We start from the raw sequence: 15,970 nt of genomic DNA on the forward strand, positions 1-15,970 counted from the left end.
GAACCAGCTTTGGCTGGTGAAGAAATATATGAAGTGGGTTGCAGAACATCTTCTACTTGTATCATCCCTACCAGACGGAAATTTAATGTAAATAATCACGTGAGCACATAGCCTGGATGCCTCTGAGGAATATTTGCTGAGCTCTATCTCTGGTTTTACTGGATCTGAAGGAGCACAGTTACCTACCCAGGTTTAAGGAAAAAAAAAAAAAAATCTCTTTACGTCAATGCACTCGAACTCTTAAGTTCTCTCCCCTAAGCTGGGAGCCTTTCAAATTCATGCTGGCGTCAGGGGGTCTCGGCTACTGGGGAAAGAGCCGGCTCTGCAGGCCCCGCCCTCCCCCGCCGCCCCTCCCCCAGGCTGGTTCCCTAACTCCCCCGGACTCGCCTCCCCCCGGCACCCCCTCCCGCCCCCATCTCGGAATTTCGGCTGCCTCAGAGGGCTGGCGCGCGTCAAAGCCCGAACTGGGAGTCTGATTTGTGGCGCATCACCCACAGCTCCTCTCCCCGCAACCCCTCCTCCGCCCCCGGCAGCAGCCCAGGGCTACAGCCGAGCAGGGGGAGGGGGGAAAGCTACAACCATCCCCCTTCCTCCAGCCCGCCCCAGCGGGTGCAGATTCAATTGCACCTTTTATTACTTTAAGTCTTCTCCCTAGGACGCGCGGCCCCCGATCGGTCCCTCCGGCAGTCGCAGTTACCGCTCCCGCGGGCGGAGATGGGACAGCAAGGGACCTGTCCGCGGCGGGCCGGCGAGTGCGGGGACTTGCGGCCGCCCAGCCTGCGGCCGGGAGTCTGTAAGTTTCAACACTCCTCCGGGGGAGGGGTGGGGGAGGCTGAGCGCGTACCCGCAAAAGATTTAAAATGCAAAACACCGGCGAGGTTGACAGCGTCGGAGGGATTTTCGGGGCACATTCTTTTAATGAACTCTTTACGCAGCCGGCAGGCTGTTATCCGGGTTTTTCCTGCAGCTTGTATGGTTGATCTCTTTGTCATAAAGAAGTTCAAGTTATTACATTATGAGTTCAAATGGGAATTTTTTTTAATGCAACTCATACTTCTTTGAAATGTAAAATACCTCTTCGTAAAATTACATTAACACAGTGCTTATTATTTTGTCGAGTTGTTATTTATACTGTGCAGGAGTGTCCACGGCCTTTTCTTTGCCTACTTCTAAAAAGAACAGAAAAAGAATCCCCCTCTCCACTTTTAATATTGCTACATCATGTGAGTAGTTTACTAAATAGATCGTGATACCAAGCTGGCCTCAGTTTTCCTCGCGGTCGCGGTGCGCTTGGGTTTTGGCAGTAATGTCCAAACGCGGGTAATCTCAGAAATATCATTAAAGCTGCTCTTTACAGGAAGGCTCCGGGTTTTAACTAAGGCTGTGCCCTTAAGTGTTCAAAACGATAAGGGCTATTAAAACAGTTCTGGTTCAGACCAAGTAATTTTCCCGAGATCTAAGAACTCATGCACTATAAGATCATACCTTTAGCTTTGCACGCCACCTGTAAGGTATAGACACACACCCTCCATGCAAGGACGGAAGAGTCGAAGAAGGGGGAGGTGGGTAGTTCTTAATCTTGGTTTCCCTCCCGCAGGACGGGTCTCGAGGGAAGGAGAGGCAGGTCGCAGACAGGTGCCTAGGCTGGCTATGGTGACGGGACGATGTTGGCCAGGAAGAGCATCATCCCCGAGGAGTATGTGCTGGCGCGCATCGCGGCGGAGAACCTGCGCAAACCGCGCATCCGGGACCGCCTCCCCAAGGCCCGCTTCATCGCCAAGAGCGGGGCTTGCAACCTGGCGCACAAGAACATCCGGGAGCAAGGACGGTTTCTCCAGGACATCTTCACCACCTTGGTGGACCTGAAATGGCGCCACACCCTGGTCATCTTTACCATGTCGTTCCTCTGCAGCTGGCTGCTCTTCGCCATCATGTGGTGGCTGGTGGCCTTTGCCCACGGGGACATCTATGCTTACATGGAGAAAAGCGGGATGGAGAAAAGTGGCTTGGAGGCCACCGTGTGTGTGACTAACGTCAGGTAAGAAGGCGTCGGGCTGAGGCGGGGTGGAAGACAGTACAGAAAAATAGATGAAACTGCCCTTTCTGTCTTCTCTCTGTTGTTTTGTTGACAGTGAACTAAAGACTTTTAGTACGTTCAGAAGCAAAAAAATAAAATAGCAAAAACAAAAAACGAATCTGATGTATTAAAAAATTTTTGGAGTGCAGCCTTGGATGAGGAGTCTTTGAAAATGTAGAGTTTCAATCCCTTGGGCTAGCCTTGAAAATATTTTACTGGTTACTGAAAAAGCATTTCACTTAGTTCCTTGCTCAAAAAAAAAAAAAACACACTTTTAGTTTTCCGTCTGAAAAAGCTGCTGTCCATAGTTCCAGTATCTACAAGGAAATATCTCTGATCAACAAAAAATGTTGTGCAAATGCTAGTAATGTTCCATGACTTCTCTTCCCCATGACATTTTCAGAAGTAATGAAAAAAAAAAAATAAGAAAACCCTGATGGAGAGGGGATCTAAATTAAAAAAAAAAATCCACCAGAAATGAAATATATATTAAGCTTTTCTTTATCAAGATGATCTTGAATAGCTATTAAAAGTTATGTTAACATTCAGAACTAGAAAAAAACTAATCTTTGATAGAAATTGGTCCAAATTTTTGATGGAAGAGATTCTGTAGAAGTGATTTAACATTGTGGTTTTCTCTAAAAGGTTTAGTAGGATAGGGAGGCAGTTCCTAAATTGCCCTAATTTTTTTTCTTATATCATAAATATTTCAAAGATAAGTGAATTTGGTTTCAGTGATTCTCTTCTCATATTTTCACATGGCCTAAGAACATTTACTTGGGGGTGATTTGTCTCTTAATTTTGTTGTTTAAAGATGGAAAAAGATAACATCAATTGCAAAAATATTCACCCTGTAGAGAAATATTTGTAATAATACAAATAATTTTTCCAGGACATTTTCCAAATAATATCCCAAAATCACAGAATTCATAAAACAAAGCAACTTGAACAGGCACCGTTCTGTCAGGAAACTGGAAAGAATAAAACCTTTACTGATCCTGAAATGTCAAATTAGCATACCACTGCAAGAAGCAGAAACACAGACTGTAAATTTGCCCATTCTTCCCTTCCCTGAGTAGTTGAGATGCCAGCTTATCAAAATGGGCATGCAGTATTTGTCACAGAGATCACATACCACAGATTTCAGCTCAGATTTTGAGGAGAGAAAGCCAAATTGAATTGATCCATTGCCTTTACCATCGAGTTAGATATTATTTTCTTGTCTTAAACTTGTCATAAACTATTGTCTCAAAGAAAATACAGGTAAAAAAATGTACATGACCATCAGTACACCAAATATAAAGGAAACAAAATACTATGTTTAACAGATATGTATAGGTCAGATATCCTTATAATATTTCTCTTTAAGAAGTTTATTGGCACTGCTATTGGTGAATCATTTTCCTATCGAGGTACACTTTTAATAAACATGAAGTAGACACATAAAATGAGATAAAAGAAACAGAAATAATAAACCTTGAAAAATAAATGACAGATTTTATTCACAAGATGAATATATTGGCTTTCCTTGTGGAAAAAGTCATTAGGCAATTGATTAAAGATATGTCATTACAAGGGAGATATTTTCAGTGATTTTGTAAAAGAACTTGACAGAGTACTCTGGTTATTAAAAGCCGTTTTACTGCTAGCTTTTATTGTTCAACAAGATGTGTTTTGAGATATGTTCATTCCTCTGATGGATTCCTGCTGGTGTGAACATTCAATTCACTATGAGAAAAAGTGTTGCCGATACAATGAAACAAACTTGATTTTAGCAATGTGACAATTTTAGCATTTTATTTATTTATTTTTCATTAGATGACTGTCTAAACATTTTTAAACTTTCTATTGAAATATAGTTGATTTAACTTTAGCATTTTAAATTTTACTTCTTACCTAAAAAAATATTATTGGACATCTTTTAATGTAAAAAATTTACTTATTTTAACATTTTGGTACTATGTATACTTCAGTGCAATATAAATTTTAATCATAACCAACTGTACATAATACTTTTTCACCAAAGAAAAAGTAGAAACAGAAAACTTTCTATTTTTTCCCCAAAGGAGATTTAAAACATGACTAATAATATGTCTAATTTTTTTGCATTTCCTTTCCTTTCATAAGTTCAATGTCCCACCTTGTCATCAGAACTGAAAATAACTTATTATAATGAACATTCTCTATTGTATCCAAATAATATTTAACATTCTTCTTCTAGGCTGGTTCACCTTCCCTTTCAGGTCGATGACTTTCTAACATGAGTCAGAAAGTAAACCAACGTATTTCCTCTTCTTATTCAGCCTAACTCCCTCTGTAGCAGAACAAACCAGAAGCTAAAACACTTTGATCTCTTGAGGTTGTTTAGCACAACAGGTGTTCATTAAAACACTGAGTCTTGCACCATATAATGTTTGGAAACAAGTTCTTTCATAAATAAATAACATACACAAATCACATATGAATAGTCTCTTAAGTCATTAAAATGAAACATCTGGGCATATTCATCATTACATTGCTTGCTGAAGCATGTATGTTGTTTAGTTGCTAAGTCGTGTCTGACTCTTTTGTGACCCGCATGAACTACAGCTTGTCAGGCTCCCCTCTTCATGGGATTTCCCAGGCAAGAATACTGGAGCGGGTTGCTGTTTCCTACTTCAGGTTGTTATTTCCTACTTCCTGACCCAGGGATCGAACCTGCATATCCTACATTGGCAGACAGATTCTTTAGCACTGAGCCACTGGGAAAGCCTGAAGTATGTATACATTATCAGAAATCACTTTTGTGTCCATGCCCTTTCTCTGGGATCTCTTCTTATTCTTTGCCATGGTTTTGCTAGTGCAAAAAGCAATCATTGTGGTTTTCCATGAATCATTTTAACAACAGAACGGATAGGAAAGGCACTTTTTCATTTAAAAGTTAAAGGAATCATCTGCGACATCAACTATGCTTCGATTAAATAAAAAACAAAAATCCCTGATTATGAGCCCAGTAGGAAAAAAAAATCATCTTACGTGTGTTTGCTTACCATTCATGGTGTCCCACCAAAATATAGTATGTATACTCAGTATCCAAATATTTAAACATTTTGCTCACTCACTGTGTGGCATTAAGAAACAGCTAATGCTTTGACAGTTGACCTATCATCTATAAAATTAGAGAAGTTTGAAATTGGAGTGGAGGGCAAACATGACTAAGACTGTTTCTATTAAGAAGTCACAGCAGTAAGGGTTATGTACTTAAGTGAATAAATTAAAGAGAAAAGTGACCAAATGTGGTGCTTCTCAATTAGGGAGATAAATCTGAATTATCTGCAAGCTTTTTGAAAGTCTTGTGGAGGTCCACCCTAAACTACCAAATCAGTGTTTACACTGTGATCAGGAAGAAAAGCACAGTTTGAAAAATCTTCGCAGGAAAATCCTGACACATGTTGGCCCCTTCCTTGTGTCTCTTTCAGAAACTAGGCCAGAAGTGAGAGGACTTGTGCCCTTATTAGTTATGATTTTGACAGTCACTTAATGATATTTACCTCAAATCCTTCCTGTAAAAACTTCAGTATTCTCTAGCTCACTTAGAGAACAAAAGGAAACAATCAATAAGAAAACATGTTTGATTCCAAATAGCACAACATTCTTTTTTTATTTAAAAATACTAGTATTTTGAATGGTATGTTTTATACCACTCCTTAGCACTGTGCTTTCCCTATATAAGGTACATAGTGTTCACTAATGAATATGATTTTGAAGGTTGTAAACAATAAAAAGTTCACTCATGACTCAGTATGTTCCATATAACTCGAGTCACTTAAATACAGCTTGGCAATAAATAATAGACATGGACTTGGAGGAGTTTAACAAAATAAACTATGCCTTTGTGAAAGTGAAGGGCTTCCCTGATAGCTCAGTTGGTAAAGAATCCGCCTGCAATGTGGGAGACCTGGGTTCAATTCCTGGGTTGAGAAGATCCCCTGAAGAAGGGAAAGGCTCCCCTTTCTAGTATTCTGGCCTGGAGAATTCCATGGTCTATAGTCCATGTGGTGGCAAAGAGTCAGATACGACTGAGCGATTTGCACTTTCACTTTTCACTTGTGAAAGTGAAGTATTTCACAATGATACATGCAGATAAGAGAGAAAATGAACAAGTGCTTGTGTTTAGAATAGGGCATTTGATATGTTAAGTTAGCTAGTGTTTCCAAAAGTATTTAATAGCCTTTGGACGTGAACAGGTGAACGGATAAAGAAGATGTAGTATACACACATACACACACATATATATAATGGAATATTACTCAGCCATAAAAAAGAATGAAATAATGCCATTTGCAGCAATGTGGATGGACCTGGAAATTCTCATACTAAGTAAGCTAGACAGAGAAAGACAAATATCATGATATAGCTTATATGTGGAATCTAAAAATATGATACAAATAAACTTCTTTACAAAACAGAACTAGTTTCACAGATGTAGAAAATCAGCTTATGGTTACCAAAGAGGAAAGGAGGGGAGAGGAATAAATTAGGAGTTTGGGATCAAAATATATATATATACTACTATATATAAAATGAATAACCAACAAAGAGCTACTGTATAACATGGGGAACTATACTCAATATTATATAACCACCTATAATGGAAAAGAATCTAAAAAAGAACATATATAACTGAATCACTTTGCTATATACCAGAAAGTAACACAAAATTGTTAATCAACAATAATGAAAAAAAAATTTTAAATAGTGTTTGAAAGAAGAGCATGAAAAATTCAACTTCACGTGTTATTTCATGATCCAAAAATCTGAACTGATGGTACTCTTTTCTGACCTCATTCCTTACAGGTCTTTCACCTCTGCCTTCCTGTTCTCCATTGAAGTTCAAGTGACAATTGGATTTGGAGGGAGAATGATGACTGAGGAATGCCCTCTGGCTATCACAGTCCTGATTCTACAGAACATTGTGGGTTTGATCATCAATGCGGTCATGTTGGGCTGCATTTTCATGAAAACAGCCCAAGCTCATCGAAGGGCGGAAACCTTGATTTTCAGCCGCCATGCGGTAATCGCCGTCCGAAATGGCAAACTGTGTTTCATGTTCCGCGTGGGGGACCTACGGAAAAGCATGATCATCAGTGCCTCTGTGCGTATCCAAGTGGTCAAGAAAACCACGACCCCGGAAGGCGAGGTGGTACCTATTCACCAACTGGACATTCCTGTTGACAACCCCCTTGAGAGTAATAACATTTTCCTGGTGGCCCCTCTGATCATCTGCCATGTGATCGACAAGCGCAGCCCCTTGTATGATATCTCGGCCACTGACCTGGCCAACCAAGACCTGGAGGTCATCGTGATTCTAGAAGGAGTGGTCGAAACTACTGGCATTACTACACAAGCTAGAACCTCCTACATTGCTGAGGAGATCCAGTGGGGCCATCGCTTCGTGTCCATTGTGACCGAAGAGGAAGGCGTGTATTCTGTGGATTACTCCAAATTCGGCAACACCGTGAAAGTAGCTGCTCCAAGATGCAGTGCCCGAGAGCTGGACGAGAAGCCCTCCATCCTTATCCAGACCCTCCAGAAGAGTGAATTGTCCCACCAGAATTCTCTGAGGAAGCGCAACTCCATGAGAAGAAACAATTCCATGAGAAGGAACAACTCCATCCGCCGGAACAATTCTTCCCTCATGGTGCCCAAGGTGCAATTTATGACTCCAGAGGGAAATCAGAACACTTCTGAATCCTGACAGCAAGACAACCAACCCCCAGAAAGTCTTTGATCCACTGTTGAAGAGTTTCTGCAGGGCGCGGACAGATTGCACTGGAGCTGAAACACAATAATTTGTCCTTGTTTATCTTATTACACTAAATAATATGCATATTCCAACAGCAGCACTTCCTGTGTCAATAAATGGTAACTCACACGGTGGAGGGTTCCTGTCTCACACTTGTTTCACCCTTGCAATATCACCCTATCACCCTCAGTGATGGGCTTAGGTTATGCAGAGGAGATGCTCTCATTTCTGTCCATTTGAAACACAAGAATTACACAAATAGTAATAGACCTTGAATACGAAAGTGGGTCAAGAAATGATACTGCTTGAAATGCTTAATGGGTGACACCACAGATGTCTGTTTCTATGGTTCACCTTGGAAAAGAGATAGAATGGGCAAGGGGACCCAAAACTGTATTTTTCCTATCTCCCTTTCCCTCTCTTTTTTAAACTGCACCAGGTAAAAAGCTTGAGGCAAAAGCTGCTTGGTTCCTTTTTTATTTTTTTGTTTATTTTCTGATTAATTTTTAAATATTGAATTTTATTTTTTTCTCTCAAATTGTATATTATGAGGAGAAATAGTATTAGGAAAATTGCACTAAAATGTTAGTCAGGAACATCTGTGAAATTGGAAAACAACAACTAAGTTCAATTCTAATCATGTTCCTACATGAACATAATGACGTTTAACTAGAAACCAAAATTCCTATTCTGTTAAATCAGCTTATTGCAGTGTAAGGCTCAATGTTTCAAAGCTAGAAATCACCCCACAAAATGATCGATGAATGAAAGTTCCTGTTAACTTCTCATTCAGGGTCTTGAAAACATGAACAGAAACAGAAAATCATTCAGGGTCTTGAAAATACGAACATAATTTATTTTTGGATTTCCCACAGAAAAACTGCTTAGTTCTAATCACTTCTAAGTGGATTCTGTTCACTCACTTTGTTCTTCACAGTGACCTCCAGAGGTTTCTCTGTCCCTTTCATGGCCACCTGTTGGCAGAACCAGGCAAAGAGCTTTGGAGAACAGCTAAGAACATTCCTTTCTCACTTAGGACTGAATTCCCCCAAAGGACATCTACTTCTTTTGGCTTCTCACTTCTTAAGAGCCTCCATTATAGTGAATATTTTATTAAAATATTTCCTTTGTATTCACTGTAGTTTTGCAGTTTCTCTTTCACAAAATTATCCCTAATGAACGCTCAAGGAAAAAAACATTCATTTTTAGAGTCATACGAAAGAGATGTCACACATGTTGATACTCACTTCTGAGAGCCCCTCTCTTTGAGATCTGTTATTCCAAAGGAACTATGTTTTAAAATTTTCATGTTGATTTCATTTCATTCCAAGTTTTAGAATGTTCTGTGGGCTTCCCTGGTGGCTTAGATGACAAAGAATCTGCCTGCAATGTAGGAAACCTGGATTCGATCTCTGGATTGTGAAGATCCCCTGGAGAAGGAAATGGCGACCCACTTCATTCTTGCTTGAAAAATCCCATGGACAGAAGAGCCTGGCAGGCTTCAGTCCATGGGGTTGCAAAAGAGCCAGACACAACTTAGCACCTAAACAACAACAAATCTTAAACAAAAGACTCATGCATCTTACCAGATGAATGGAAATTGTTTCTCAGGTTACCAAGTTAATCATCTCTAAAAAATTTTAACTACTCCTTTGAATTCCAGACTTGTATACCAAACAGGTACTTGAAGCTCCACCTGGATACCTAATACACATTTAAAAGCTACCATTTCTAAAACTAAAGTTTTCATTCCTACTAGCAAAACCTGCCCTCTTCCCACAGCCTTTCTTCCCAGTCACTCAGGCCAAGACTAGGAGTCCTAGTTTATACCTCTCTTTTACATCTAACATATTCTCCATTAGCAAAATTTCATCCAGAGTATAAGTTTTCTATATCTCTACTGCCTCCTTCAGTCCAGTCTGGGTACTCATCACTGAGTATATAAGATGCAGTGTACCAGTTGCTAGTATATTGAAACATTTCTATATAGTTTGCTAAAGAAAAATCTACCTTAAATAAAGCTTAGCCCACCAATGATTATAGAGTTGAATATCAGACCTCCTGGCAGTTCTGAGTGAGATACGGGTCCCCCATTCCCACCCCAGGGCGTTTGAACAGACCCAGGAGGCAACCGCTGCACCAGAAAGAACATGCCAAGTACTTGCCTGTTGCTCCATGTGGTGGCAGCTCCACGTTTGCAAAGGTGACACAGGCTGCGGAGCAGGCAATGTCCTGACATAAGTCAGTGAGGCTGAGATGCAGGATTCCTGAGGCCAGGTGAGCCCTGGCACCCAGGGGCAAATCAAGCAATGGAGTAGGAATGGTTTCCCCAGCCACCTTCCAGCTGCAACCAAAGACTGCTGCCAAGGACATCACGGCCACCGATTTCTTGGGGAAGTCAATGGAATAGTTTGGTGGGGCCCATGTAGCAAGTCATGGCTCAGACGGGGACATCGTCTAGCTAGTGATAGCCACATCAAACAAACGGCCACATCGATTTCTAAAGATCCGCAAATGTTTTAGAGCATTGCAATGATTTCAGAAGCTATTTTTGTTGAAATATATTTAACTGGCTAGGCAGTTTCAAAACTACCTTGTTTCAGAAAATAAGATTCTTTATGTGTGTAAAAGTCACTCAGTCGTATCCAACTCTTTGTGACCCCATGGACTGTATAGTCCATGGAATTCTCTAGGTCAGAAAACTGGAGTGGGTAGCCTTTCCCTTCTCCAGGGGATCTTCCCAACTCAGGGATGGAACCCAGGTCTCCCGCATAGCAGGTGGATTCTTTACCGACTGAGCCACAAGGGAAGCCCAAGAATATTGGAGCGGGTAGCCTATCCCCTCTCCAGTGGATCTTCCTGACCCAGGAATTGAACTGGGGTCTCTTGCATTGCAGGTGGATTCTTTATCAGCTGAGCTACCAGGGAAGCCCCCTTTATGTGATGTGTGTGTATAATTTTGACTTACGTATTGAATTTAGACTTTATTTGATATTAAATATTTAGATTCTTTACTTGCATCCTAGTCATCCTACAGCAGCCACAATATTCTTTTAGATCATATTACATCATGCCTCTGCTTAACACCCGCCTATGGCTTTCCATTTTTCTAAAAATGAAAATAGAAACCTTCCCAGCGCCCATAAGCCACTACATCTTATTGCTGCCTCTTCCCCTGGAGCATTTTCACTCCACTGCAGTAGTCTTGCTGTTCTGTGAAACAGAGCCATACATACTTCCATATCATGAGTTTGCTTCTCTAGAACATTTCTCTAGAAAGCATTCTGGATCTCCCTCTGTGATTATTTAGGATCTCTGCTCTAGTACCATATAATGAGACAGTGCAGTATAGTGGTTAAGAAAAATAGACTTTGCAGCCAGAACTCTCTTGGTTTAAATTTCAACACTTATCATCTATGAGGTCTTTGACAAAATTAATTTTTTGCACCTCATTTTCCCAATATGTAAAATCAGAATGATCATAATACCTACTGCATAAGTTGTTGTAAGAACTAAGGGAGCTAATGTGTATAAAGGACTTAAAATAGTTTAATTCATTCACAAAAGACAAAAGCTTGAAATGAAGGACTGCCTTGAGATTATCTGGATTCTTAGTAAATGACTAATTCAAGGCATTATATTTTCTCAGGACAGAGGAAAAAATCTTTGCAACATGAATCTGATCTCTTAAAAATTCTGCAGCAAGGACTTTATACCTGCCCAATTCAGCTACTCACCTACCAACTACCTGTCATCAGATAGTATTATGTGTAGAATACTACAACGTGTAAAGACAAACATTTTACATACAGAAGATATTTCTGGTTTCTTGTATCTATCATATCATGTCTGACATTCACCATCTGGCAAAAATGACTAATTGTCTTTCTTTTTTTTATGAAGGAGTAGAGATTTATAAGCAGGGTAGATGCTGATTCTGCACTCAAGTACTCTGAGATGGAAAGTATCAGAAGAGAAAAAACTGGCTTAGGTGTCAGAATTGGAAAAACCAAACCTGAGGCCTACCCTTGGTTACTGAGTAGGCGTGGAAAGACAATGGAAGATACAGAGCTTTCCACAGATAGCTTTGCAGGGAGCTGGGTAAGAAAAGAGAACACTGCTCAATCTTAGGACTAATTTTTCCTGCCCTAACTTACCCCAATCCCACAATTGTATTCAATTCCTCATCACTTTCCACTTGACTCAAGACTTTTCTCTGAGCAAAAAATGTCTAACTATCTGGCCACGTGTTCTGACACCCAAGTGTCTCAGAACCAGAAGTGGCTTAAAGAAATGACCTCAGTTCCCAAAGTCTAACCCCCAGAGAAGTTGTTGTGCATGTGTGCTAAGTTGCTTCAGGCGTGTCTGACTCTTTGTGACCCTGTGAGCTGTAGCCTGCCAGGCTCCTCTGTCTATGGGATTCTCCAGATTTGAATACTGGAGTGGGTTGCCATGCCCTCCAGGGAATCTTCCCAACCCAGGGATCGAGCCCACCTCTCTTATGTCTCCTCCTGCATTGGCACGTGGGTTCTTTACCACGAGCGCCACCTGGGAAGCCCAGATGTTACCCCGTTAGTAAACATGGGGCACAGTTTTTCCCTCTCCATTGGTTGGAATCATTTTCTTTATTGTTGCTCAAAAATTTGGCATTTACGGAACAAGAAATTTCCTCACTGATAATAAAATAATTACAAACAAAGAAGAAAGAATGAAAAGATATCTCTAGGGATTCCCATCCTCAACTTTTGTCATCTTCATCATGTCACAAGTAGAGGCAGAACTGAAATTCGTGTCTCCAAGGACCAATGCATTAAAATAACCATAACAAATCCTACAGGCTGTTTAAGAGGAAACCCAAGGGCCATGCTCTTCCCATGATCTTTATGCACAGTTCTCATCAATGGTGATGGGAATTCCCCATGGACCTAGGAAGGAAGTGACTCTAATTACACCCCCTTGATAATTTCCTGCACAGATTCAAGTTCACGAAAAATATTAATCAGCCTTCAACTTCAGATCAAGATACCATCTCAGAGCCTAATTTCATTTTAGAGTGTTTACATCTTCATTAGTATTCGTTTTCAACTGTGTTACCAGTTCTCATGGAGATTCTGTTGGTTGTCCTGTATGATACCTCACCCCTAACTCTAACACTCTCAGGTTATTTAACCAAAACTCTTATTTTTCACAGTGTTTATTTTAATCACTTGAGAAAACAAAAATGTTAAGGCTGGATTTCCACATGCTATTGGAATACTTCAGTTTGTTTTGAATAAATATTGAAAAAGTGGAGGATAAAATAGTTACCTGTAAAGCTTAAAATGTACTTTTTACTAAAACTCTACATATTAGCAGATTTTTTAGAAGTTTTCAATTACTTGCCATTGACTATTGAAAAAAGTCTATGTTGTTTATGCATGATAGTCCAGGGTCTTTGCAGTTTGATTCCAACACACTTTACAATCTTGCTTCCTAAACACTTCAAATAGTGTGATGTGTAAAATACTACAAGGTATAACATAGTGCTTCAAGTTCACTGTTTCACTCATATTCTGTCTCCCATACAAGTCTGAAAGTCTCTGAGGTTGAAGCTCTGCTTTCTTTTATCTACCAAAATTATTGCTTTTACAAAGCCTTCTCAAATCCTCCATCTAAATTACTTCATCTCTATAATTTGTACCTTTGTTGATTGATTATTTCAGAATAACTGGCTCTATAGCATGTATAACTTTTTGATATCATATGCATCTCTGCTCAGATTGTCTTTTCCCCAGACTATTTACCACAGTGCTTGCCTGGTGAGCAGCCTGATTGTTATCGCCTCTAAATCCTCTCTTCCTTTCTTTCACAGCAAGAGTTGTTTGGTTAGAGCTACAACATTTTCCCGCTTCTAATGCTGTTAGCTGTGGTCAAGGGCCTGATTTGGGGCCAATGGCCCATGAATGAAAGTCAAATGGACCACTTTCCATTCTTGATTTTAAAAACCCTGATTTAAAAAAACCCGTTTCTGTACCTTCTTTCCCCTCCCATGGGCCAGACACATATGTGGTGGAGACCAGATGGGACCATGCCGATGATGTAAGAAAATGTGGTATATGCAAGTCTGAGTCTGTGTGTGTGTGTGTGTGTGTGTGTGTGTGTGTAGGAATATTACTCTGCCATAATGAAAAAATAAGCAGGGTGGATGGACCTAGAGAGTATTATCCTTAGTGAAATAAATTAGAGAAAGACAAATACCGTATGATATTACTTACATGTGGGTTTGAAAGAAATGCAAATGAATGTATATGCAAAACAGAATTATGCTCAGAAATGACAGAAAATACATTAGGGATTACTGGTGAGGGGAGGGAGGAGGGTGCAAATTAGGGATAGGGGATTAAGAAATGCAAATTACACAGGAATTGCTTGACAGTCCAGTGGATAAGACTAAATGTTTTCATTGCGAGGGCCTGGGTTTGATTCTCTGGTTGGGGAACTAAGACCCCACAAGCTGTGTGGTAAGGCCAAAGAGAAAAAAGAAATACAAACTATTATGTGTAACTTAGGGCTTCCTTGGTGGCTCAGTGGTAAAGAACCTGCTTGCCAATGCAGGAGGTGTGGGTTTGATCCCTGGGTTGGGAAGATCCCCTGAAGAAGGAAATGGCAGCCCACTCCAGTATTCTTGCCTGGGAAATCCCATGGACAGAGGAACCTGGCGGGCTACAGCCCATGGGGTCTCAAAATGTTGCACATAACTAAAAGACTAAAAAACAACAACAACATAGATTACATAGATAAGCAACAAAGATATATTGTACAGCACAGGGAATTATAGCCATTATTTTGTGACAACTTTTAACGGGTATAATCTATAAAAATACTGAATCATTATGCCGTACACATGAAAATAATACAACACTGTAAATCAGCTATGAATGCGTGCTAAGCCACTTCAGTCACGTCCGACTCTTTGCAACCCTAGGGACTGTAGCCTGCCAGGCTCCTCTGTCCATGGCATTCTTCAGGCAAGAATACTAGAGTGGGTTGTCATTTCCTCCTCCAGGGGATCTTCCTGACCCAGAGATCGAAACCACATCTCCTGTGGCTCCTGCATTGCAGAAGATTCTTTACCACTGAGCCACCAGGGAAGCCCCAAATCAACTATACTTCAATTCTAAAATGAAGAAGAAAATATGGAAATAACCTAGGACACTAAATGGCCTTGATATATAGTGGGATAGAGATATATCAGCCTGGACTGTCTAGTTTTTAGGCAGTTACCTAAGAAAGAAATATATATTTTACGTTAGTGTCATGCCAGTTTTTTAAGCTGTTTGTACTTCTTGTTGCTAGACTACAGCTTAGCGTTAGATCAAATGGGAAGGCAATGTACAGAATGGCAGAAGACATTTGTCTTTCTCGTACTCTACAAAAGATGCATATTTATAATTCAAAAGGAACTCTTGCAAATCCATAAGAAAAATACAGATAATCAAATAGAAATAATTGACAAATAGCATTAAAAATCATGTCATAAGAGTCCAAAATGCCAATACACGTATCAAAAGGTGCTCAATGTCACTAATGCAAATGTAAATTAAAACCATGATGCAATACCATTTAATAACACCAGAATGGTTAATCCAAAAAGGATAAAAGCAAGTTTTGGGGAGGGTGAGAATCTCAAATGTACTTATTTCTAGTGAAAGGGTATATTGCCTCAATCATCTGGAAAAACTGTTTGACAGGGTCTTTAAAACTAAATATGGCAGATTCTATGATCCAGCAATTCTACTTTGGGTATATACTTAAAAGGCTTGTATAAGAATGTTTATAGTATATTGTTACTATAGCTCCAAACTGGAAACAACCCAGATATTGATTTCTAATAAGGTGGATATGTGAATTGCATTATAGTTATACAAAGGAATACTGTAGAACAATGAGAATGAAGCATTCACAACTACTTACGTTGGTATATACTTCAAACACACTATTGAGAAATCAATAGTTAAAAACAGGCAGCACAACTGTGTGGTGTTTACTAGTCAGGACATCATTTATCCTTGGAGGGCCAAGGGTAATACCTGGAAGACAGCATGAAGAGGCTTTGAGGGTTCTGTTTC

The 15,970-nt window shown here is 40.0% G+C and overlaps 1 protein-coding gene across 1 annotated transcript; it reads left to right on the top strand.

The window, feature by feature from the left end:
* Positions 1–434: 434 nt before the first annotated feature.
* On the top strand, positions 435–8,937 carry KCNJ8 (potassium inwardly rectifying channel subfamily J member 8). The gene is made up of 3 exons (XM_065940545.1): positions 435–793; positions 1,598–2,038; positions 6,914–8,937. Exons 2-3 carry the CDS (start codon positions 1,665–1,667, stop codon positions 7,812–7,814), a joined length of 1,275 nt encoding a protein of 424 aa, XP_065796617.1. The 5' UTR covers positions 435–793; positions 1,598–1,664; the 3' UTR covers positions 7,815–8,937.
* The last annotated feature ends 7,033 nt before the right edge of the window (positions 8,938–15,970 follow it).

This window comes from Muntiacus reevesi, chromosome 1 (genome assembly GCF_963930625.1).
Source record: "Muntiacus reevesi chromosome 1, mMunRee1.1, whole genome shotgun sequence".
Classification (NCBI taxonomy): domain Eukaryota; kingdom Metazoa; phylum Chordata; class Mammalia; order Artiodactyla; family Cervidae; genus Muntiacus; species Muntiacus reevesi.